Genomic DNA, 25,260 nt, shown 5'->3' with positions numbered 1-25,260 from the left:
AATGAAGATTGTCTCGCATAATCGTAACGCTTTAATTTATATTAATTGTTGTGGGCTTGCCAGACCTCTTAAGTGGTAAGCTGGGCGTTTTTCTTGCAAAAGGAACCCTAAATGGGAATTTTAAGATACTTAGTCCCTAGTCCCTTGTGTTTGGTAATTGGTCCTTTAAGTGTTTATGAAAACTTCTTTTCTTGTAGCTAATTAACTTTGCACTAGTAGGTAACGCAGTTAGGAAATGGAATGTTAATAAGTTGTATATCCATTTTCAGTTTCTTTCTAACCACCACATTAAAACTTAATTTTAACTATTACCTAGCCCTCTTTTTTAGAGCTATAACAACTAAATAAAGTGTTTCTGGTAAAAAACATGATGTTTCGTGTTTAATTTAACATTAAACAGATCGTAATATATTCAATGGACTTAATTCTGCACTGTTAAATGGTCGTCACTCATGGGAAATTCCCCCGTGAGCTTGTTAGCCCGATGCGAAATTATAGGTTTACCTGCAGCGATAGTTCCAATTAGCTTTAGCTTTCCAGCTTTAGCTTTTTCCCAAGACCCCCGGCAGTTGGCAACGCGGGTTGGCAACACCAATTAACGTTTATCAGTTGGTAAGAAGAGTACAAAGCTCTCTTTTTGAGCGAGCGAACAGCTATAGTGCTCAATTGGAGGTACTACGTCGCCGAGAATTTGCCGCTTCAGTTGTAATCCAAGTTTTTAACGAAACGGTCGTGTGCCCGGTGAAAAAAAAGCACCAACCGTCGGCCGGAAATATCGCAGTTCTTGGGGAAGAAGCGGGTCTAGTTTGAAGTTCTTTTCAGTTCTAAGTTTCGTTCTCATTTTTTGGTACGTCACAAATTTCTGAATCCCCTCGAAAAGTTATGTCAAGTGCAATGAAACGAGTTAAACACAATAAATCACAATAGAGCGCATGCAACAGCTGCAGCATAAGCAACAACAACACCGCCAACATCTTCAAACAACAGTGGCAAATTCAAAAGCTTCGCAAACTCGACGCCGGCATTATAGTCTCAAGCTCGGCTTTAACTCTCTGCTCGCCGTAACTCCCGATTTTCCCTTCCCATCGGTCCAATTTGCCGGGTGAGTTTTTTGTTCGGAGCTGCCAACACTTTCAAGACCCAACTGTCTTAAATTTAAAAAAAAATTGAGAAGTTAACTAAATCAGCTCTCCTGTGCTGCCCATATTTTTAGCACAAAATTCTATTGATTTACATAAAGTCAACAGTTGGGTTTATCTCATAATTTTGTAAAACAATCAGTTGTTCAGTGCTAAATATTCTTCATTTTTTACCACAAAATAAGTGGTTATCTTGTTATTCTAAGAAGAGTAATTAGTATATAGACACACCTAATAAATCTGTGTCTTTGTTGACCATAGTCAGAATGGAAAGCATATACAATCGCAAATGAATAGTAAAAAGAAAAATGGAGCCTAAGGTGCCAGCACTGATGCTGCACTTTTGTTTTTCCAATTATTTCGAGTGACTTATAAACAGCTGGTGCAATATGCGCAATCTTACCCCCTCACCCCTTCCCCACCACCATCTCTCCACTTAAATTTTGCCACAGTTTCTCCCAGAAAATTTGCAACTCGGCTGAACTCGGGGATCGAGGTAATCTGTTGCAATCTCCGTTTCTATGTTAAACACACTGCCTGACACCTCGTCACTCAGGTGGGCAGGTGGACAGGTGGGTCTATAGGGGTATGTAAGGGAATTTTCCCGTTTCTGCCCCTGTGGGGTGGTCAGCTTTTCCGCAAAGTCATGTTTATAGTGACTGGCATTATCTGTCGATCTTGGTCATTGACTTTAGCCAGGCGTGCGGCACTGGTAGTTATTAAAAACATTAAAGGGCTAAGATAAATAAGCCAAAACGTGTGTGCCCTAAATAAGTTGTTCTTTATTTATAGGCAATTGAGATCGAAGAGCTTGAATTTACAGATTGCAAGTTATGAAAAGAGTAGTTTTAAATCAAATTCAAAAATTGAATGCTTTTGAAAACGCAAATAGTAATAACTGAGCCTCCTAAAATAGATATTTTCCCAGGAATTTTTAAATGATATTTAAATGATATACAGATGATATTTGGTAGATATACGAAAATAGTTTTGATATTGGGGACTCCCAGTCGTGTAACTCTTTTATACGTCGGTCGGCTGGTTTTAGCTTAATTACGCCTTGAAGAAATAATAAATGTGTGTATCTGCAAGCTGTTGAAAAGAAAAGATGTAAGAAAAACAGAAAAAGTGAAGATCGAGCCAAGGCAGACACGTGTCTCGATTCTGTTTCACTTCTTGATCTTTCAGCGGCGGTGTTCACGTAGTGATGTCATCTTCGAGTAAAAATATTCGTTTGAAAGAAATCACCAAAGGCAAGACAAAAACTAATTTCAGGCATTTCCCATTCCGCTTACTTTTTCTCCATTCCCTGGCGATGTTTCTAATGGTTTTTTTTTTACCTATTTGCCGGCAGTTAACCCTTGACTTTTAATAATAATTACTTAAGAATATGGCTGTTTCAAAACTGTAGATATTATGAACAAGGCAATTCTGTGGTTACTTCATACAATTTGTTTGTGTTTGTTAAAGTTTAGATAATAGAAGCAAAAACGAATCAGAGATAAAAGGAGCATCTAGTTCAGTGGAACTCAAACACATTTGTAAGTCAGAGGCAACGCACTCTGCAACCTGAAATATGGCAATTAAAATTTGGGACCTGGAAATTTTTGTAACTTCAAGATATTTATGAAAATGAATTAGACACCCAAGGCATCCGCCTCTCTGACTCATTCGAAAGATTGAAATATTTAGTGTCCACACAACTGAGACAAAGATAAGGCATTGAGAGATACAAATTGCTTCTACCCACATGTGAGATAAGTAAGGTGAACAATGAAAGCAAAGACTGCCATGGCAAGAAATACAACAAATTATGTTATACTCGTACATCAGAAAAGCAGGGAAAATAACATTAAACAAGGTATATGTACATAATTTAAAATAAAAATCCATATTTTACAATTAAAGCTATTAACAGGGGGCTGCAGGCGCTGCATAAATATTTGATAAATGCAAATTTGGTTGTTTTGACCGCTGCTGTTTTGTTTGTTGACAGTAGCAGGGTAAAATGCAATGGCAAAATATTTGTAATTTGCTTCAACTACCTATAATCACATCTACCAAATCGAAAAATATATAAATAAATAATTCTAAATAATCTAAAAATTCTGCACAATTTGTTCATTCAGATATAAATCGCCAGCTGTTTAAGAGATAGTTGGTGCAAAAATGAGATACTTATAAATAGAAAAACATTAATATTGCATAAAGTGCTTAAAAAGGTGGGACAGTGAAATATTTGCCTCAATTGATTTGCTTTTTGTACACCTAACGAGAAAATAGCTCCACTGCAACCTTGAGGATATTTCTGCCACTTGCTATCTTACCCGATATCGATACACATTGGAGACACTTGTGGCACTTCTGATTGACACACTTGGGACTACAACTCAATTTTTTGAGAGAGCTTCTGTCCAAGAGCCCTTTCCGCGACTATCTCCGAATTTGTACAGCCACGGCCGAGTCCGGGTGGCCCTGCACTTATTTGTGGCCCAAATCCCCCTCATTGCCCTGCGGAGCGGACAATGGACAATCGGTCAGCACGGCCATAAGTGCTCGCCACACGCCAACCAGTGACCACCAGCACCACGACAAGCCAACAACCACGACGACCACGACGACGGTCACTGTCAAAGGCAATAGACGGACACGCAAAGGACGAGGACGAGGACAAGAGCTAGGGCGAGGGCGAGGACGAGGACCGTGGGCAGGTGAAAGTGGCATAAAAAATAGTAGTAGTTAGTAGTTAGGGTGGAAGCAATCTCGTGGCCAGATAAGAGTCGAATAATCGGTTTAGTCGCTTTCACTGACCCAGGTTTACCTGGCAACCTGAAAACAGCGCAAAATATTTGCCGCCCATGACCACGGATCTCAATAGAAAATGCCGTCGGTCATTATATTATAATTATTTCGCAAACAGTAAATATAGAAGGCCTGCTGATTAATGTTTTCGACATTTATATCAATTATTATGCCCTTATTATTTTCAAAATATCCTCTTACAGGATACGTGTAACAAAAATGGAAAAACATCGATAAACTCAACCCTCCATTCTCGACAAAAGTAACGAGGTATAGAAGAAAATTAAAATCTGCAGGGGAATTTTTCCACTCATCGAACTATGAATGAAAATTGAACGCCACCACTTGCACAAAGCTTAATACACTTGGCACCCGCAAAATGTCCAACCAAATTATAGTTGGCATATTCCTATATGTACAATAAATACATATATACACATACTCGTATACGACTGGGTATGCCGAAGCACTTTAAGGGAATTGTTGGGCACTGAATTGATTTACCTCAGCTCCAACTGCATTTCATATGGGTCCCCCGAAAGGCCAAAGAGTGATAGACAACTGGTCAAAAGGGAAAGCTAGGAAGCAAGAGTTGGGCTATAACCGTAGAAAGGGAAAGGTAGTGCCAATATACCCAATGGGGCATATAGCCCCATTAACATTGCCACAAATTAGCTGGACAAGGTCCGGCATGAACTTGGCTAGTTTGGAAGCCAAATGTGGGTTGATGTAGTTAGAGTTCTTCACGGTGGACTTTGCTAATGGATTGTTTTAAGTTATAGTTACAGTTAGCTGAGAGTGGTCGATTTCAAAAAATCATTGAATTATTGGTAAATCTTAGGGCACTAGCTTATAAAGTTAGTCAAATTTTATGTTAGGTGTTTACAAAAACCATTTCAGTTTTTCACAAAATCACTTTAATTACGTATATTATAACAAAAATGCCATGCAATTTAATCAATGAATTCCCATTTGAGCACATAGTATCTATACCGACAAAAAGTTCCAAAGCTGTCCTGAATTCCATTAGATTCACCTAACTGGCAATATCTTTATTCGTTTTTTCCTTGCGCATTCCAATATCCCGCTCAAACTATCTACCAAACTACGACCCCAACCCGCATTTCATTTTGCATTCCTAGCGGCAATTTGGCTTTAAGCTACAGCGTTTGCCATAGACGGCCCACATCTCCTCTTCTGGCCGCATTGGGTACATAATTTCGCTATCTACCGATGGAATCGTGCGAGTTGGAACGGCGATAGGACGGGATGAGGTGTTCCCATCACGCAATTGCTGGCACACGCACAGCCCACCTGGGGTAACCGAAACTCACCGTTCGTCGCTGCCAGTGAGGTGACAACTTGGCCCAAAGACAAACCGCCGTATCCGCGCACAATGGCTTCGGGAAATCGACAGACAGATGTTGCCACATGAAATGTCTCATTGCGGCGTTTGGTTCAACAAGTCTGAGGAGGATTTCCAAAGGGAGCTGTGCGGTAAAACGGGAGCCTGCTCATTTCCCACACCTTGCCAGGGCCAGGACTTCCAATTGTGGGCCACGTGTCACCAAGACCGGGTTTTCAATAGCCAATACATTTTTAATGCAACACACGGAGCACGCACTCCCACGAGTCCCGGGATTAGTGGCCACTGCATGGTAATTATCTGCGATGAGTCCTTTCTCGACCACGAAGACGGCTAAATTATTGATTGTCAATCTAAGGTTGAGGGAAAGTCCTGCGAGGGATTATAGTTCAACTTAAGATGTCCCCCTGACACCTATGTGTATGCCAGCTAATGGATTTTCCTGGGCTGTCAGAGTGTTAAAAGCAAACAAGTGCAGCGAGTATCTGTATCTATCGGATATACTCGTACGTACTCTTTAAGTGTATATCTGTGTTCAACATGCTAGCACATAATTTTTGAACTAAGCAACTAACTGCGCAGACTTCCATTGTAAATTTAAGATTTTTCATACACATTTTGCTAGTACTGGTTGAATATAGGTCCCCTACTTATTCATCAGCCGTTTAGCGTGCTGAATTTTCCACGCAACTTAAGAATTCCCATGTTATAATAGATGGCTCCACCCCGGTGCAGCAGGAATTTTGCACGGACTTTTTCCCCTCCAGCTTATGGCGATGAATAGGTACTTTACGGAATTTGCAGGGAGTTTGGCAGGCGGTGGGGGAGAAAAACTGGTAATGTGGGAAGCATTGACCTTGGTTGCACATTTCCATTCTGAGCCGCTCGCTTCCGCGGTGGTCGCGTCATTTAGGGACTATGAATGCAGGCTAAATAATTTATGCGCCTATTATGGTGGGGCTAAAGCGGCTCTTGGAGTCCGATTCTCCACCTCACCACCGCAGTAGAATCTGACCCAGTCTCTATTGAATTTGCACGTGGGCGATTCTATGGCCCTCCTCACAGTCCCTTTCTTTGTAGTTCTTGCTGCTGGTGCTCTAATTGCGCCAAATCAATTGAAATTGATGCTCCAACATTCAATTGCATTGATTGCCTTTCATTTGCAGTTGCTCGAGTGACTGAGCAAGTATCTCGGGCAATTTTGTATCTGCTATTGCGAGCGCCTAATGGAGGGCACTCTTATTCGAAAAACAAATTTTCTGTGTTTTTTCAAACTTGCATATCATGGATCTTGCATGGGCTGTCTTATCTATCAATCCACAGTGATGGATTTTCTTTTAGATAACAGACTATCGGATCGTTGAACTGACAGCCGTGAAATTCCAGACATTTTTTCTTTGTATAATAACTGCTGCATTTGTAATAGATAAGTACATTTATTATTTGAAAAATTAGACATTAACGCTGTTTATTTTTGTTAAATTCATTTAAACAAGCTTGATTTATTTGGGATTACTTGACCAATTATGTTCAGAACACATGACTGGCATATTACATTTTGAAGACCCAAACTCACACCGCTTTGGTGTAAGCTGTTAACTAGTTCAAGGTTTATTAACTAAAAATGTTCTGGGGTGTGACCAGTCCGATTTTTACAAGGATTGTTGTAATTATCCATAAATAGATAAGAAACAATTATATGCCTATCTGTGGAAGGGTGAACAAGGGGAATAATCGAAAATAGTACGGATAAATGTAATTATGGATAATTCATATAACGCTCGTCCATTATAAGTGATTGAAGTCGGTTTAATGTTTTGGGGAATGTTGATTTATTAATGGATGGTTTGAGCAGTTTGGCAAATGGTTTAATTATTTGTTCCGAGGAGAACGTAAGTGGGTCATAGAGTGCAATCGAAAAAGGTTCGGAGCTTAAAAAATTAGTTTTCCTTAGAGGAAACCAAAAACCATAAAATCTGGACTAATTGCTGATAAATGATATTTGGTTTTGGTCACAGCGATAAAAAGTTCCGGCACAAAACTAATTGCCACATCTGGATGTCCAGCTGCAATGTAATTCAAGCCACACACAGCCGTACATGTGGTGGCCATAAACAACTTTGTTGGGTTTTTGCCACTTAGTCACTTACTCTTGAGCCCCTAAGGCAAGGGGAAGATATTCGAAAAGCAAACGATCAACAAGAGCTTTCGATTGAGTGACCTATAGGGGTTTGCGATCGACACACAAATCGCTCGTTTGTTTATTATTCATGAATGGACTCTTATTATTCGCAATTAGCATACAGTTGAACTGCTGCAAAGGGGTACATTAGTGATCTTCAGCTGGGGCTTTCCAGGAAACGCAATTAGTTTTGAAAATATTAAATTAAAAGATAATTATTACACTATTACACATATTTGTTCAGACGTTTTTAAAGTGATGTTTGTATATGAACTAACCTGAATAATATAGTAAGCATATGTAAAATGTATAAATATTTACAGGAATGTTTCTGGAAATGTATCGTATCACTTGAAAATGTGTCGGAAGGGCGTTCGCAATTCGCATTAGTCTCCACTTTGTTTGATTTCGGCCGGGTTCATGTGCACTCGCAACGTTTTTCATCTGCTTTTGTACTTCATTTTCTGCTTTGTTTACGAGTCGCGCCGAATGGAGTGAGTCACGTTAGGTAAATCGTTTCTTTGTGTTTAATATGGCACTGTTTTGTTTGCTCGGGCCTGTAATAGCGTTTATTAATTTTCGATCATTACTTCGACTTGGTTTAGTGCATCCGGTCGGAAATGAATTACGAAATATTACGCCAGCATTGTGACGAAACCCCACCCAAATGCAATTAATGCATTTTACATTACGTATCCGCCGGGTGACAAACCTTGCGAGCTCCTATTACCGCCAAGGACATGATCCTGCGAGGGCGTATTTGTTTTTTAATAGCGGTTACACCACAATGGACAGCTGTTAATGGACACATCAGACCCCCAGCCCCTGTAAATCAGCTCATTCGTGTGACAATTAGCATGTGAACGCATCAAAATTTAAATAGACCAGTCCAAGACCAAGCCCAAGCCCAAGCCCAAGTTTATTTGTTTGGGGAAACTTTTGCTCCAGCTGGGCGACGGACAATCCTTTCCCACATCCAACCGTGAATAGTACCAATGGATCGACCTTCTGGGTCACCAGCTGACCCCATTTAAAAAGCTTTACGAGCGCCATTAAAAATTCAACAGAGAAATCTAGAAAAAGCAAAACTTTTCCCCTGATGACGAATCATTTGAATGCTTACTGAATCCACACATTCCCATTCCCCCTCTTCCAGGCAGCCTTCGGCGGCTCGACAAGGCCGCCATATGGAGGAGGTTGGCGTCCGCTCGGTCCAATCAGTCCGCTCAGCCACGACGACCATCGAAACCGAGCTGCTGGCCAACTGGTCCCAGTCGCAGTCCCAGTCGCAGTCCCAGTCGCAGTCCCAGTCGCAGTCCCACTCGCAGTCGGAGCCGGAACCGCTGTCGGAACCGGAGTCAAGCAGCCCCGGATGCCGCCAGCCGCGTGAGTCCTGCTGGCCTTATCAGATCAGATAGAAACCCGCCGAGGACACACATCCCCGAGAGACACCCTCATAATGGGCACAAAAACCCAACCACAATTGGCCAAAGGTGAGTGGAAGAGAGAGAGTTAAGTTGGTCTGAAACGCCATCAAGTGGTCACTTTCCATGGCGATGAATATGAAGCTAATATTGATATGAGAAATAAGCCTTTAATTAAATAGTTTAAAATGCCACACATAAGCGAATAAATATCTACTCTTAAATAACTGGAATGCCAAATATTTGAAATTAAATCTAAGCAGACGCGTGACTTTGAGTTGATAGTGCAAAGTAGAGTAGTGCTATCAATACTTTATTTTCAGAAATATGTAACACTAATGAACTTTTAAATATACATATGTATATAATAAAATTATAAATATTACAACAGCGAGATAAAAGTTTTAATAGGTCAGGTACGGTTCTTCTCTTGGATTGCTGGAATTATATCTACTACAATACTGATAACCACGATACTGACTAACAATTAAAATAAAATTAGTGCATTCAGCGATAGAACAAAGCTCGACTTACGAATCAATAACCAGCATAAGCCCGATGCCCGCTACAAATTGATTTGGCTCAAAGCCTTTGGCGTTTCAGATTGGGAAATCTCGCTGCCTCGGGGAGGCAAAAAGTTGAACAGTTGTTACTGATTTCGGCCAGATAGTGACCCAGTTCTTGGGCGTTACTAAACCAATTGCAGGGAGAGTCGTCGGCAACTCCGACCAAAAGCCGCCCGTTGCTCGATTTTGGCCATGACACTATTCCGCAAAGGTACTGTTAGCCACTGCCCCAAACCGTGTATGTGTCTGTGTGTGTGTGTGCGGGGGAGTCGAGGAGCATGTATGTGTAAGTGCGTGAGTGCCTTGAGCTTGGTCAAAACGGCACTTCGATTTATTAGGCGCCTTGTTTCGCCCGCTCAATGAATGAAGTGAATGAATGCGAATTATTCCGATTCATGAGTAAGGGTGGGTACTTGTTGACCTGTAAGTGTGTACACAATACACTAGTCTGCAAAATTGAGCTAAAAATAAAGTGCTTTCTATTCGCCGAATACGATTTGATGTGGTTTACAAGATTTCATATAATAAACAAGAGAGAACGCTATAGTCGAGTTCCCCGACTATCTGATACCCGTTACTCAGCTAGTGGAAGTGCAAAGGAGAGTTTTTGGCGGTTTGTGGGCGTTAGAGTGGGCGTGGCAAAAAGTTTTTTGGGAAATCGATAAAAATTTACAAGACTAATACAAAAATGAAAAAATATCAAAACATTTTTCAAAAGTGTGGGCGTGGCAGTTTTTGGCGGTTTGTGGGCGTTATAGTGGGCGTGGCAAAAAGTTTTTTGGCAAATCGATAGAAATTTACAAGACTAATACAAAAATGAAAAAATATCAAAACCTTTTTCAAAAGTGTGAGCGTGGCAGTTTTAGGCGGTTTGTGGGCGTTAGAGTGGGCGTGGCAACATGAATCGACAAACTTGCGCTGCGTCTAAGTCCCTGGAGTCTGTATGCTTAATCTCAACTTTCTAGCTTTTGTAGTTCCTGAGATCTCGACGTTCATACGACGACAGACAACGACAGACGACAGACAGACGGACGACAGACGACATGCAGATCGACTCGCTATTGATCCTGATCAGATTATATATACTTTATATGGTCGGAAACGCTTCCTTCTGCCTGTTACATACTTTTCAACGAATCTAGTATACCCTTTTACTCTACGAGTAACGGGTATAATAAATTAATTAAACAAATTAAAACAAATATAATTTAAATAGTTTATATAAGCCGTCCCATTTTTTTATATACAAAATAATTTGAATTACAATTTTTAAGGGCATAAATTAACGAAACTAACTGACATTTTGCTGTGAAACTAATGAACGCTTATCCAAGAGTGTCGAATCAGGAAAACTTATACAATTTTTTTATTGACTTGAGTCAAGTATCTTGACGACCCAGCTTCGAAGTTGCCAAGTGAAGTTTGTGACCCTTAAACTCAATTTTGTTAAAGTTGTTTTATAAATAAAACAAATTGAGAAACTACAAGACGCCCCAACTTTTTTCCTAACGAAAACGAGAGTAGGGAATTTTCGTAGCAAAGTAATATTGAACTAAAGGAAACTATTTCCTTGTGTAAGCTGAATTAACTGCTATTTTTCGTGGTTTTTCCATTTGCTTTTGATATTGGAGCTATTTCGTTTAATAATATTTATGTACGTAGTGTATGCGCACCTGCAAAATTCTTCAAAGGAATTCCGGGAATGTAAGTCTGTGGCCACAAAAACCGCACAATAATTTTACACAATCTATCTTTTCGAAATTCATTATTCAGTAGGAACTCTATTCATATAAACATTCAGCGTTTGGCGCTTCGCTGATTAAGTTTGCTTGTTCCAAAAGGAAAAAAAAACATAATGCAATGTGTACGGGGTGTGATTACCATTTCCCGCCCCCCGGGCAATCATTCATTAGCCCATATGCGCCACTTCTTCAAGCGCCAATAATGTTTTTTTTTGTTTTGACATTGACATTGCTGCCCATTTGAATGAAAAGAGAGTGAGAGAGAGCCCGCTTTCTCTTGCTTGTTCAATTCACGTGCCAGCGCCAGAGCACCTCCAATTTCAATTTGTTTGGCGACTCACTCGTCCGTTCTCTTTCGAATTCGTTCCCTGCGTTTTTTCTTGGGGTGACTTACGAAATTTGCTCATTTTTATGCTTGACAAACTTGGGAAATTGTTGACCGACTTTTTGCCGCAACGAACGAGAAAATACCCTTTCGAATATCAACAATAAGTTATCAAGTACTAATATTATAAAATTATTATCGCATTCTAAATTAAATATTAAAACATTACATTTTGTTTAAACATTTGTATGTTAAAACATACATTTAAATAGATATGGTTAAATTTTCGCGTTAGGGTGGACCCTGGTAACATCATAGTTTCCGTAAATATTTCTCATACGACCCATAAACCCTTTGAAATACTCAGCGCTTGCTGACACATGGTAATAGATCAAGTCAGCTTAGATCACATTATTAAAGCTCCAATGATTTCTTCGCTCCAAGTAAAACCTCTTTTCGTCAGGCCAAATCTGAGCGTGGAATTTATCACCTATTGTGCTTTGAACCTTTGAACCGCAGATCACTTCAGTCCGCAAAAATAGTTGGAATGGGAAACTTTGGATATCCAAGCTTTTCCATAGCTCTCTTTTGAGTCAAGCTGGTTGTAACCGTTTGCCACCGCTTCCAACCGTTTCGCGTTTGAAGGTGTGCGTGAATCGGTTGCCAAGATATAGCTTTATAGCCCGCACGGTTGCCTTGGCAGCGCAGTCGGCAATTTGTTGTCATCGCTTTGCTCGCATTTCGCTCAGCTGACGGCGTCGCAGTCGCCGTCTCAGCCGCAGTCGCCGTCTCAGCCGCAGTCGCCGTCGCCCATTTTGGCCGCAGTTTGCGCGCGGCAGTTGGCCATTTGGCTTTGGCGTTAGCCGTTTTTGTTTATCGCGCTGCGGACCGCCTTGCATTTCGCGTTGCCTTGGGCCACTTAAATAGAATATAACTCCCTGCTTCGCGAAAAACTCGAGTTGCAGTTTTAAATTAAGGTGTTTCCGCGTTTCCACAAAAACTTTCGAGGAAAACTAAACTAAAAGGCAAAAAATAAGCAAAAAACGGAAAACCGAACGCAAGCGGTGCAAAATAAGTGCAAGAAATGTGCTAAAAATGTACGAAGCTGGGTGGGGGGAGGAGGAGAGAAATAGGGGTAGAAGACGAAGGGCCGAAGAGAAGCAGATGATGATGATGCATTTGGCACCTGGCACCGAAAACATGTTCCCCACTTGCCCCTGCTTTGTTGCGTTTTCTTAGCTCCCAGCATAATTATTGAGCCTTCATCGATTCGTTTGGCCTTTTCTTGTAGTTAATTTGTTTCCACCACCTCACACCGCACAGCCCCTTGCCAACCCACCAAAGGTGACGCATGCGAGCGAAGGAAAAGCGAACAGCAAAAACAACTCAAGAAGGCGAAACAAATTGAGAGCAAGGAGCAAATTTACATTCACATGCATGACTCATGTTCGCAGCAGGATATCGTTAAGGAGAGCGGAAGAGTGCATGGGAAGAGGAGGGGGAGAGAGAGCGCGACAGAGCTTAGCCGGCATTGTTGTAGCTACACGGGGAAAAAAGCGTACTATATTACACCTTTAATGGTTACAAAAGAGGCCTGGAGAGACATAAATACCTAGATAAATAGATATTTAATAAATATATTATGGGCTTCAAACAAAAGTAGCCCATAATAACTTGTGCATTCCAAGTGCATTTCCTCAGTGTAGTTGAGAGAGTCCTACAAACAGAGAGGCATACAAAATAATGGGAGAGCGCCAATCAGCTGTAATTCGAAATCGGGCGGATGTGTGGCCAAACTTTTGTCGATTCCCTTTATTATCCATTGCAAAGAGACACAAACTTTGGGCTCAACTTTTAGACTCAGATTCAATTTCCGTTCTCCCTTACCGTTATGCCCTTCCTACCCACCATTTGCCTGCATTCGCTGTGGCCTTGACAACGATTTTGACATTGACACCCGCCCGCTTTTCCGCATTTATGAAAGGAAAGAGAGAGTAGGAAGAGAGAACTTTATTTTGCTGCAGCTTCCTTTTCTTTGTTGCCCAAATAAAGGCCACCTGTTGAATGCGGAATGCTCGCTCACACGCACACACACACTCTCTGTGGCAGCTTAGTGACGTCAGAGCGCCTTGCTTACTGCAGATTTGCTCAATCGGGCATAAAGCAGTAAAGTAAACATAAGGAGGTACACATGTCTTCCTATATATGTATGTATGTAGTCCAGTGCTCAGCCATAATGCACCCAGATGTACTCGCATAAAAATTCCGAGAAAATTCAAGGAAAGCAAGGTGAAAATGTTTGAAATGGATACTAACAGTAAATACAGTGCGTGCCTTATAAAGTGAACCACGGAAGAACAAAGGCAAAGGAACCAGAAAAGCGATTCTTGAAAAACATGTTCTGCAATTTAATATTACGCAAAATGTTATATCAAGCTCAAGAAACAGTTTACTCTCAGAACATAGCTCTAATATGTACGTGTGTAGGTATTTAAACCAAAAGTATTCTTTAATTCAAATCTTCCATACACCAGACCAAACAGTAACCAGTATAATTAAAAACCACTGAAAAGCAATTCCAAATTAATTACCAGTTTTGTTACAATCGGTTTGTTTGAGTTTCATATTAAAATCTCACACAATAAATAATTATTGAACGAACTTTTAATTGAACTGCACCATAGCTATTAAACTCTATTTGCCTTGTGGAGAACAGAAAAGGTATGATGGGGCATCCCCCAGTTTGGAACCACGTATCATGCTTTATGGCAGCCAATCAAAAGCTTGATTGATAATTATTTGGAATACCGAAACGCTAGTAAATGTTCCTAAATTGCTTTAAAATGTGGGAGTACATTTCGTGGCGCATTTAGCTACGAAATCAGACCCAGTTCGAAAATCTCAACAAGTATTTGATATACCCTTTGAAGACGATTCCCCCTGGGTATCCAAGAATCAAAGCAGAAATTTGTTTATTTATTTATTGCCCAGACATATGCGTGCAAACACTCACTGTGTGATGAGAATCGGTTCCAGCTGTCTGGGGCTCTTTGTCAGTGGGAGGGGTAGCAGTCTATCAAAATGATGGATGGAACAGTCTTATTGAGCCAGCCCCCCAGGGAAGTTTGTTCGGTGCCGATGGGTTTTCAATTGCATTTTAATCTTTCGGGAGTTGGCAACACGTTAAACTTTCGCTTTTCCTCGTAGAATGAAGTGTAATGTGGACGCCTCATATCGATACTGTTCCACCTATAGCCTAAGCTGGTCATGATCGGGGGCAGGAGATGCAGCGAAGCCGCCCGGCGGCTGAGAAGGCGTCCTGACACGCTGGAACTGTCCGTTCTGGATGGCCAACCTATGGAAACGGAACTCCAGGAGGACAATGAGCGGACCCCAACAACGGGAGCCGGAAATGGAAATGAATCCGGCACAGAAGCTGTCGAAGCATCGTGCTCTGCGTCCAGCAAAAGAACACGCTGGTTTCAATTCGCCAGGAGCTCCAAAAATCGAAGGAAACGATTGCACTGTGATGACGATGAGGAATGCGTGCAGCAGGACAGAAGGAATTCCGATTTGGAGGGCAGTCGGAGGGCCTGCCTCGCCCAACCTGAAGGCATGAATATCGGCAGCTCTACTCAAACCATCGCCACACCCCTGATGGTGGGTGATAGCTTCTACAGCCTTGCGCCGGGAGGAGGCAATCCATCAGCCAACAAATCCGATGACCAGGAGCTGTACAAGCAGAGAGATCCTTCGGTGGCCTCGGAGTCAAAGTCGGTGCCCAGTATGAGACGTCTTTCCCAGATTAGAAGGCGCCGCAGCTCGTACTACTTTTCGGGTAAAAAGGGATTTTAATGGGAAATTAGCTTTAGAGATAAAACACATTTAAGATGATTATAAAAACATTTTAGTAATGTATTTCGTGATTAATTATTATTTACATTGTAATGTTAGTTATAGAGACCCAGCTAAGATCTGCTTATTTCTTTTCACAGAAAACGAACGTAGAATTCGAGCCAACGACAAAGAGTTCAATGCCCAGTTCAAATATCACGTAAGTAAATATTTACCCTCCTACTTGAATGCTTACAGAATTTAATTCTTCTGTTGAGCTATATGTTCTGATGAGCTATAAACTGAAATCCCCATTAATTTACAGAACAACTACATCAAGACCTCCAAGTATTCGCTGTTCACGTTTCTGCCTTTCAATCTACTGGAGCAATTCCAGCGGTTGGCCAACTTCTATTTCCTTTGTTTGTTGGTCCTCCAGCTGATACCCGCGATATCCTCACTCACTCCGGTGACCACAGCAATTCCTCTGATAGGAGTACTTACTCTGACGGCTGTTAAGGATGCCTATGATGATATTGTGAGTACGAAACACTACTAGTATCTCCTTAATTGCCCATTTATGTTTCCTTTTCAGCAACGGCATATTTCTGACTCGCAGGTGAACAATCGCAAGTCGAAAACGCTGCGCAATGGCAAGTTGGTGGAGGCCAAGTGGTCGGAGGTACAGGTAGGCGATGTCATTCGGCTGGACAACAATCAGTTCGTGGCTGCCGACACCCTGTTGCTGTCCACATCCGAGCCAAATGGTCTGTGTTTCATCGAGACAGCCGAACTGGATGGGGAGACGAATCTCAAGGCAAAGCAATGCCTTACGGAAACCATCGAGCTGGGTGATCGCCATGATCTGCTCTGGAACTTCAACGGCGAGATCATTTGCGAGCGGCCCAACAACCTGCTGAACAAATTCGATGGTACCTTGATCTGGCGGGGTCAGAGGTTCGCCCTGGACAACGAGAAGATCCTGCTGAGAGGCTGTGTCCTCCGGAACACGCAGTGGTGCTATGGCGTGGTGGTCTTCGCCGGAGTGGACACCAAGTTGATGCAGAATTCCGGAAAGACGCAGTTCAAGAGCACTGGTGTGGATCGCCTGCTCAACTTTATTATTATTGGGGTAGAGTCATGTTCACTTAAGTGCTTAAAACCCTTTTATAATTAACGTGTTATGTATCACTCCCTTTAGATCGTCCTCTTTCTGGTGTCGATTTGTGCCCTTTTCGCGATAGGCTGTGCCATCTGGGAGGGCCTGATTGGCCAGCACTTCCAGTTGTATCTGCCTTGGGAGCACATCATACCCAAAGATTACATACCCACGGGAGCAACAGTCATTGGATTGCTGGTCTTCTTCTCGTATGCCATAGTCTTAAACACAGTTGTGCCAATCTCACTCTACGTTTCAGTAGAGGTATGTATCAATGTTAACGAGGCAGTTACGTGGCATTCTAAGGAACGTAAATAATCCTGCACAGGTTATACGCTTCGTACAGTCGTTTCTCATCAACTGGGATGATGAGATGTACTACCCGACCACCAATACCTATGCCAAAGCCCGCACCACCACGCTCAACGAGGAGCTGGGTCAGATCCAGTACATATTCTCGGACAAGACGGGCACCCTCACCCAGAACATCATGACGTTCAACAAGTGCAGCATCAACGGACGCAGTTATGGCGATGTGATTGACCTGCGCACCGGCGAGCTGGTCGAGATTACGGAGGTGAGTGGCGGATTGTCGGGGTTTCGGGTGCAAAAGGCCAATTTAACCTCTAACTTGGTTGAGGGAATGTTGTCTTGTGTGTGTCGGTGTCCGTTTCTTGCACAGTCTGCTCAAAGAAAGTTCAGTCTCGGCAGAGGCTGTGTCTTCAAATCAAACTTAAACTTTGACATTCCCCTTTGACCCCAACCGTGTGCGTCCCTGTTTAATTGTGCGTCTGACAATGTAAAAAAAAAAGAACAAAGAAAAGAAACAACAACTCACATTACTCGTTATAGCAGCAAACAATTTTCCAAAATAGCAACACCAACAACAGACCCAGCCCCTCAAGTGGAGCTATCGTAGCACCACCTGCAGCACCTCCAGCAGCACCACCCCCCATCATCCTAGTGCACAAGGCCGAGGTCCATGCGAAGAAGAGTTCCATGGTGGTCACATCCTCCGGGGAGGCGCAAGTGGTGCCAGAAAGACCCAAATCGGATGACGAGCGCCCTGCCCCGCCGTTGGAGGCCAGTGAAAAGCGGCCAGGACTCAAGCATGTGCGATACTCGGCGCCCAGCAGAAGTCAGGACGAAGACTCTGGTCGTTTGTCGCCCAGATTGGGTGGAAGTGGAGGACTTAGTCCACCCATTGGCAGTGAGGAGCGACGAAGCAGTGGCGGCTTCAAAAGGATTGGAGCCGGATGTATGCAGCGACAATTGTCCCGCACTAGCAGTTGCGACAAAGTAAAGATTTTGCATGACAGCCAACAGACAGAAACACACAACATGCACCATTCCAGTCACAATCGCAAGCGATTAGTCAAGATCCGGTTTAAAAAAGCGCCATCAACAGCCACGCTGGGTGTTGTCTTCTCTCAGCTCGAGCACCACCTCGAAGACGAGCCACAATCCACATCCGCACTTAGCACCACCAAGCACCACCATCGACACAAGGCATTCGCCACCAATTGGAGTTCGTCGCCTCACAGAGTGCACGTATGCATGTTGCATGTCTTTCAATTCACACCCACAATTACCCTTTAGTGTCTAGTTATGTGTTGTTTATGTGTTTCCATCGTGTATTTATGCCGCTTTTACCCAACCAGTTAACGATATTTTTTGTCTTCGAAATGATAAAAGCATTCATTATTTTGAAAGTATGCTGCACACAACCTTTTTTTCTGATACCCACAATGTACCTACAGCAGAATCGTGGATTCGTTATTGTGTAAATAAAGTGTAAAAATATTTATTTTTTAAGAAACGCTTTTATGTTTATTATGTAAATAGTACCGCTTATTACTTGTTTACACCTTTATGTAACATGAGGTGGTATTTTACATCACATCGTCCATGAACAATATTTAAACACAATTTAATGCGTTTCAACGTTTAAGCCATCTAGGAATCGCTTTTAAGGGAGAATTTAACGCTTTGGCATAGAAAATACTTCCATTGTAACACCACAAAAATTAACAAAGCATTATATACTTTGGGACACTGCTAACCTGGCTTAAAATTGTATACAGCCCAGCTTTTCGTACAGTAACTCAGAAAAGCCTCCAGCCTAGCAGCTTCTAAGGCAAACAATTTGTTTTTCGCAGGCCCTTCAAAGTGTTGACTTTTCGGCCAATCCGCATCACGAGAGTGACTTCCGATGGTACGATCGATCGTTGCTGGATGCCGTCCGGTCGGATGAGGAGCACTCCCACGTGTTTTTCCGTCTCCTGGCCCTCTGCCACACGGTCATGGCCGAAACGGTGGACGGTAGGTTGGAGTACCAGGCCCAAAGTCCCGATGAGGCTGCCCTCGTTTCGGCCGCTCGCAATTTTGGCTTTGTCTTTCGCACACGAACACCGAATAGTATTACCATCGAGGTGATGGGACAAACGGAGGTGAGTAACTGTTATACCTTAATAAATGTGAATAATTTAAATAGTGAAATATTAAAGGAATACGAGCTCTTAAATATCCTCGACTTCAACAACGTCCGCAAGCGGATGTCTGTGATTCTCCGGCGCGGTGACTCCATGGTGCTCTACTGCAAAGGAGCGGACAATGTGATATATGATCGTCTGCATGGCGGACAGGAGGACCTAAAAGCGCGCACGCAGGACCACCTTAATGTGAGTAAAATGTTAGATTTTCATGACCTCGATTTGATTTGTGACATACTCCTCCCATAGAAATTTGCCGGCGAGGGCCTACGTACACTAGCTCTGGCTGAACGGCGTTTAACGGAGCAGTACTACAACGACTGGAGGAGTCGGCAGCAGGAGGCAGCCCTCTCGATGGACTCGAGGGAGCAGAAGCTGAACGCCATTTACGAGGAGATCGAGAGCGAGATGCAGCTGGTTGGGGTGACGGCAATTGAGGACAAGCTGCAGGACGGCGTGCCCAAGTCAATTGCTAATTTGCAGAATGCAGGCATAAAGATATGGGTCCTAACCGGCGACAAGCAGGGTAAGCCACCATGGCAACAATTTCTCGTCGGTTCCACTAAAATATTTAAGCTATTTTACCGACAGAAACTGCCATCAACATCGGCTACTCCTGCCAGCTGCTTACGGATGAACTTGCGGATGTCTTCATCGTAGACGGCAATTCGGTGGAGGAAGTGGAAAAGCAGCTGAGGCAGTTCAAGGAATCTATAAAGATATACAATCGGTTTCGACCAGGAGGTAAGTTGTTTAAAAGACCGATAAAAATACGGAAAATGGTTTATTTTAAATAGATAAAATTGTATTAAATAGTCAGCTCATTTGACTAAATATAAGTTTGATTTTGGTTTATTTGTATTTTCCAGGATTTGATGCATTTGACCGCTTGAACAGCGACAGCAATATGGATCCGCTGAGCGTGACCATGACACAAACTTCGGCCTTCATGCAGGAGACGAACCTTCCGCCCACGCCGCCTCCACCGCCTGCCATTTCGGTGGTTACCTTTAGGTGGGATGAGAAAAATAAGGATAATAAGGGCGGACCGGACAGGTAGAGGGCAATCCTTAAAAATATCCCAAGTAGATTAGCTTTTAAAATTGAATGAATTTGCAAACATATTTCTAGCTAAAGTGAAACCTAATCTTCTTCTAAGTGCTAGAATATTTTTCTTATATCAACATCTATTTTAGCCAAATGTCTACTACTTTTCTATGTATTATTCGTTGTATCTAAAAGTTTTTTATTTATATGTTTAACTTTATTTAATTCTATCTTTCTTACAAATATTTATTTCAAAATCCTTACCTCAGATTCTTCTTAATTTTGTCTTAGACGACTGTTTGACTTCAATAGCAAAGTATCCTTTTCGTTTCAAATTAAGTTAGAAGAAAATAGATACCTTAGAAAGAGAACAGCTTAGTACCCACCAAAGGATGTAACCCTCTATTGGTGCTTGTTCCGCCCGTCAAGTAAACTATATATAAACATTTTTCAAACTAAATACTTTTTACAAATTAAAAACACCCAACATTTGTTTACGTTCTGTCTGTTGCTCATTGCTTGTACAAATACCAATCTTAAGAATTAATTTCAAACAAATACCAGTTCCAGAACCACGAAAACAAACAGTCACTGTCCAGTCTTGTTCATTACCTAAATAGATTTTCCCAAGGAAGTTGCTTAACTCAATCTCTGTACATATAACTCATTAAGTTGCTTAACTCAATCTCTGTACATATAACTCATTAAGCTTTACCACTCTGTACACTGACATTTCCATTTTGATTGTTCAAAATCATGTCATTCTGTGGTACTAATTAAGGGTTTTGTTTATCAACAACAGTGCTGAGTGCAATGACTTGTTCGGCGATGAAAAGGGGAGCGAGGATGGAGGTACTGCCTCCATTGTGGTGGATGAAAATACAGGATTTGCTTTGGTGGTCAATGGTCATTCCCTGGTGCACTGCCTTTCGCCGGAATTGGAGAACAAGTGTGTGGCCCGCTCATCATTTTCAAATCGCAATTATTAATGGAGTAATTTGACCTAATCCACAGATTCCTGGACATCGCCTCGCAGTGCAAGGCGGTCATCTGTTGCCGGGTAACGCCACTTCAGAAGGCGCTGGTCGTCGAGCTAATAAAGCGTGCCAAAAACGCCGTCACTCTGGCCATAGGCGATGGCGCCAACGATGTGTCCATGATAAAAGGTTAGTGATGCCATAACAATTATTAAAATATGTTATTTGAAAACCTTTTCCGTAAAGCTGCCCACATAGGCGTTGGAATCTCCGGACAGGAGGGTCTTCAGGCTGTCCTCTCCAGTGACTACTCCATAGCCCAGTTTCGATACCTTGAGCGATTGCTGCTGGTACATGGTCGATGGTCCTACTACCGCATGTGCAAGTTCCTAAGATACTTTTTCTACAAGAACTTTGCATTTACTCTGTGCCACTGCTGGTACTCGCTCTTCTGCGGCTTCAGCGCTCAGGTGCGTTGATCTACAAGAGTTTTCCACTGTCACACCTAATTTCAATCCCTCCACAGACGGTTTTCGACCCGATGTTCATATCGGTGTATAATCTATTTTACACGTCGCTACCCGTTTTGGCGTTGGGCGTCTTCGAACAGGATGTCTCGGACAAGAACAGTCTAGAGTTTCCGCGCCTCTACACTCCCGGTCTAAAGAGCGAGTTGTTCAACATTCGAGAGTTCATCTATAGTGTGTTGCACGGCGCCTTCACGTCGCTGGTCCTGTTCCTGATTCCGTATGGCGTCTACAAGGATGGTGTCTCGGCGAACGGATTTATTGTGAGCGATCACATGACTCTCGGCGCCGTTGTGGCTACCATACTCATAGTGGATAATACAGCTCAGGTATAGAATTAAATCTTAGATCCTTGCAAATTAGTCAAGTAAAATATTTTTGAATTTCTTGTAGATATCTTTGTACACCTCTTACTGGACCGTTGTCAATCATGTGACCATTTGGGGCAGTTTGGTTTGGTACTTTGTGCTGGACTACTTCTACAACTATGTGATTGGTGGCCCTTATGTGGGCTCCTTGACGCAAGCCATGAAGGACCTGACCTTTTGGGTCACCATGTTGATTACAGTGATGGCTTTGGTGGCTCCAGTCTTGGCCTACAAGTTCTACTTGCTCGATGTACATCCGAGCCTGTCGGATAAGGTAAATTTAATTTATGTAATCAACAGACTTTTATACTAATTAAGAACTCTCCGATTAAAGATCCGACAAAAGTCCCTGAAGAAGATCCACTCCAGAGCTTCAAGTGATGTCAGACGAACGGCGTCATCACGTCGTGGTCGTCGCTCCGTACGATCGGGTTATGCCTTTGCCCATCAGGTAATAGCAACTTAATTATCTATTGTTGAACCAATTAACCTATACTGGATCTTTCACCTTCCAGGAGGGCTTTGGTCGCCTGATAACCTCTGGAAAGATTATGCACAAGCTGCCGCAGGACTTTGCGTTTCCTCTGGGCCTGGGCACCAAGAAGACACAGGTGCTACACAACAACCTGAACTCGGCCGATGGACCGAACTCTAAGACCAACAATGTGACTGGTCAGCATATGGTCAACAACAACACAAATATGCGACAGAATCAGAACCAAAACCACTCGTCCATGGCGGATATAACGGCTGATGGGCGGGGCCATGGGGGAGATGATGGCAGAGGTAGTGGAGGCTCGGATGATATGAGTCCTCGTGCTCCTTGTCAGGACCTGGATACGATTAATCTCTAAGCTTTAGATGCAGGTGCTGGATCGGTAGCGGGTTTAGTAACAAACACCAAAAATGTTTATGAATTTAAGTTAGCGGAAAGTAGGCTAAGAATTTAAGATTTATTTAAAAACGTTATCAGTAGTTTTAGAATTTAGTAAGGGTATAGTTAATTTAGGTCTGTGTGAGTGTGAGCCAAACAATTGAACAAGTATTATGACGAACTCATGTTCAATCTCCATATTTCTGCTTCTTAACAGGGTGCATCATATGTTTTCTAAATTGATTTTCTCAGTAATTATGTTAAAAGTATTTTCACTAGAAACCAGTAAATCGTCGTACAATGTCATAAGAAGCATATTTATTTGTACCCATAATCTTCCCATTGAAACTCACTAAATCAATAAGAATTTCATCGACATTGCATCTACACTACTATAACAAGGTCCTATCCTTTCCTGTGACAATCCAGTACTCTTCAGAAAAGCACAAAATCCTTTTTCACGTACTTATATCATCGTTGACTGCATTTAAGAGAGTGAGCCCCCTGAATGATTGATTGAGTGCTTGGCTTTGAGGATGTAGCATAGGTTATACTAGATTTATACTGTCATTGGGAAACTGAAAGTGTACTTAATTGCTTAAAGATGTGCTGTGTGCTTAGCCAATAGAACTTCGGTGCTTACCACCGCTCAGAGTAGCTTATCTACAAATAGCTGAACGAACTCTCGTCTTAAAGTCCAATATGCTATATGCTATATAGTACTACCCCCAACAAAGACACAACCACACATAGAAAAGTCCACACGTCTGTGTTCCTAAATAGAGTTTTAGAATCAAAGCCTACATTTGCCTTAGAATGTCCCTAGGCTTAAGTCCTTTTAGCAGTATTGGGTTTTCTAATTAGGATTCCCATTATTTTTCGGTTGTTAAAGATGGGCATTCGAGTAAACGGGCTGTGGGCTTAAACAGCAACGGAGATCTAAAGTGATTTAATATTAATGAGCACGGGAAAGTACTTTAAGGCGCTTTTTTATAGCAATGGGATGAAGTCATTAATAATACAGCGGAGTGTATTGGGTTAATCATATTGCATAATAAGAAAAAAGGCTATTGCAAATTTAATAGATTAAACTTACCTTTAATGTGCAATTTGTTGCTATACAAGACGAAAAGTGGAAGAAAATAATTAAACCAAATAAAGAGAAAACATTTTATTTTTATCTACAATTTTAGCCAATGAAAGTACGCATTAAGTACATTTTTAAATGATATAATAAATGCGAACTATTTATAAAATGCATAAGTCAAAGTTTATTTTACTATTTCCAGCATATTCATTTTATTTTTATTTATAATACAACCAACAATATTATTTTCGTTTCGTTGTGAAACACAACATTAATGTGCATTTCCGGTTGTTGAAATAATTAACATTATTTTAATCCACCATTTTTAAACGAATTTAGCTTCACATCATCGCGTTTGTATATCTGCTCTTTTTCAGATTGTGCTCAATTTGCGTAACAAATTACATTTAATTTGTTAAAAGAAAAGTTGAAAGCACGCCGGTCCAAACCCGTGACTTGTTTACGCCTCATTAGCTGGACATTAAGATTATGCATTTTTATGAACTTTTCGGTCAAATTTAACACACGACTTGGTCGGAACTTTGTAATTAAATCTGTTACAATCAAATTGCTTGACCTTTTCGCTGGCCACACTTCCTGGCAAACTTTTTTCTTTCATTATCTTGCCTTAGCCAAATAGAAACTGAAACTGATGCCGGGTAAATTTAAGGCGTTGGAATTAAGTCAACTTAATGTCGTTTAAAAATCCACTTTGAAGGGGAGGAAAACAGATAAAAGCGATGGAGCACAACAGCAGAAATCTGGGGAAAAAAATGTGATGCCATTTATTTTAATTTGCGAGTCAAAATGTCGAGACTTAAAGTGAGGAATGAATGCGGCCGAAATGCGCCACAAGCTCAAGGAAAGTGAAGATGGAAAGAGAAATGGCCAGAAGCTGCCGCAATGACGCAATTCGTTGGCCCAAAATTGGCCTTCTGCTGGTCTTAGGGTCAAACAATTTAATTGACTGAATTATACTCAATACGAAATTCGTAGAAAAACCATCATAAAATTGGCCATTTTATTAAGGTAACCAAAACTTGGCTACACATTATCAAGGAAAATCGTTCTGCAAGTTGTTCAAAATCTTAACACGCAGATAAATAACTTCAAATGCCAAAAGGGATCAGCGTAAATGGGACCCTTGGGCCAAGTAGAATATGTAAGATATGGCCATAAAACTAAATTGATGTGTATCTGTGGTATTCAAAGCAAGGGTATATAAAATGAAGAAAAAACGCTAAATCAGAAAAGTTATTTGATGAGTTGTTACACTGGTCAACAGAGACTAAGTCCCACTTAGCTATGATTTCATTCTATTACTTTTGCAATTAGGCATTGTTCAATTG

At 41.7% G+C, this 25,260-nt stretch overlaps 1 protein-coding gene and 1 long non-coding RNA gene across 6 annotated transcripts; one reads left to right on the top strand and one right to left on the bottom strand.

Annotated features, from left to right (window-relative positions):
* Positions 1 to 726: 726 nt before the first annotated feature.
* Positions 727 to 24,021, top strand: LOC122620333 (phospholipid-transporting ATPase ID). Of its 5 annotated transcripts, XM_043797752.1 has the most exons (20): positions 12,408 to 12,643; positions 14,754 to 15,384; positions 15,542 to 15,600; positions 15,706 to 15,918; positions 15,976 to 16,512; positions 16,582 to 16,803; positions 16,868 to 17,116; positions 17,392 to 18,090; positions 18,699 to 18,989; positions 19,047 to 19,220; positions 19,281 to 19,557; positions 19,623 to 19,775; positions 19,901 to 20,087; positions 20,881 to 21,027; positions 21,093 to 21,244; positions 21,302 to 21,525; positions 21,582 to 21,911; positions 21,976 to 22,224; positions 22,285 to 22,401; positions 22,466 to 24,021. In XM_043797752.1, exons 2-20 carry the CDS (start codon positions 14,814 to 14,816, stop codon positions 22,802 to 22,804), a joined length of 5,190 nt encoding a protein of 1,729 aa, XP_043653687.1. In that variant the 5' UTR covers positions 12,408 to 12,643; positions 14,754 to 14,813; the 3' UTR covers positions 22,805 to 24,021. The 5 variants fall into 5 exon arrangements, with proteins under 5 accessions (XP_043653685.1, XP_043653687.1, XP_043653684.1 ...); XM_043797750.1 differs by lacking the exons at positions 12,408 to 12,643; positions 14,754 to 15,384; positions 17,392 to 18,090 and adding exons at positions 727 to 1,102; positions 8,646 to 8,982; XM_043797749.1 differs by lacking the exon at positions 17,392 to 18,090 and having other exon boundaries at positions 19,901 to 20,045.
* Positions 19,868 to 20,377, bottom strand: LOC122620334. Its single transcript, XR_006326124.1, has 2 exons — positions 20,343 to 20,377; positions 19,868 to 20,039 (listed from the first exon to the last, which is right to left on the bottom strand). It is a non-coding gene; the product is annotated as an uncharacterized LOC122620334 (long non-coding RNA).
* Positions 24,022 to 25,260: the final 1,239 nt, after the last annotated feature.

Source organism: Drosophila teissieri, chromosome 3R (genome assembly GCF_016746235.2).
Source record: "Drosophila teissieri strain GT53w chromosome 3R, Prin_Dtei_1.1, whole genome shotgun sequence".
Taxonomy (NCBI): domain Eukaryota; kingdom Metazoa; phylum Arthropoda; class Insecta; order Diptera; family Drosophilidae; genus Drosophila; species Drosophila teissieri.
The sequence above is the reverse complement of the archived record's forward strand: the minus strand, read 5'-3'. Positions and strand labels throughout refer to the sequence as shown.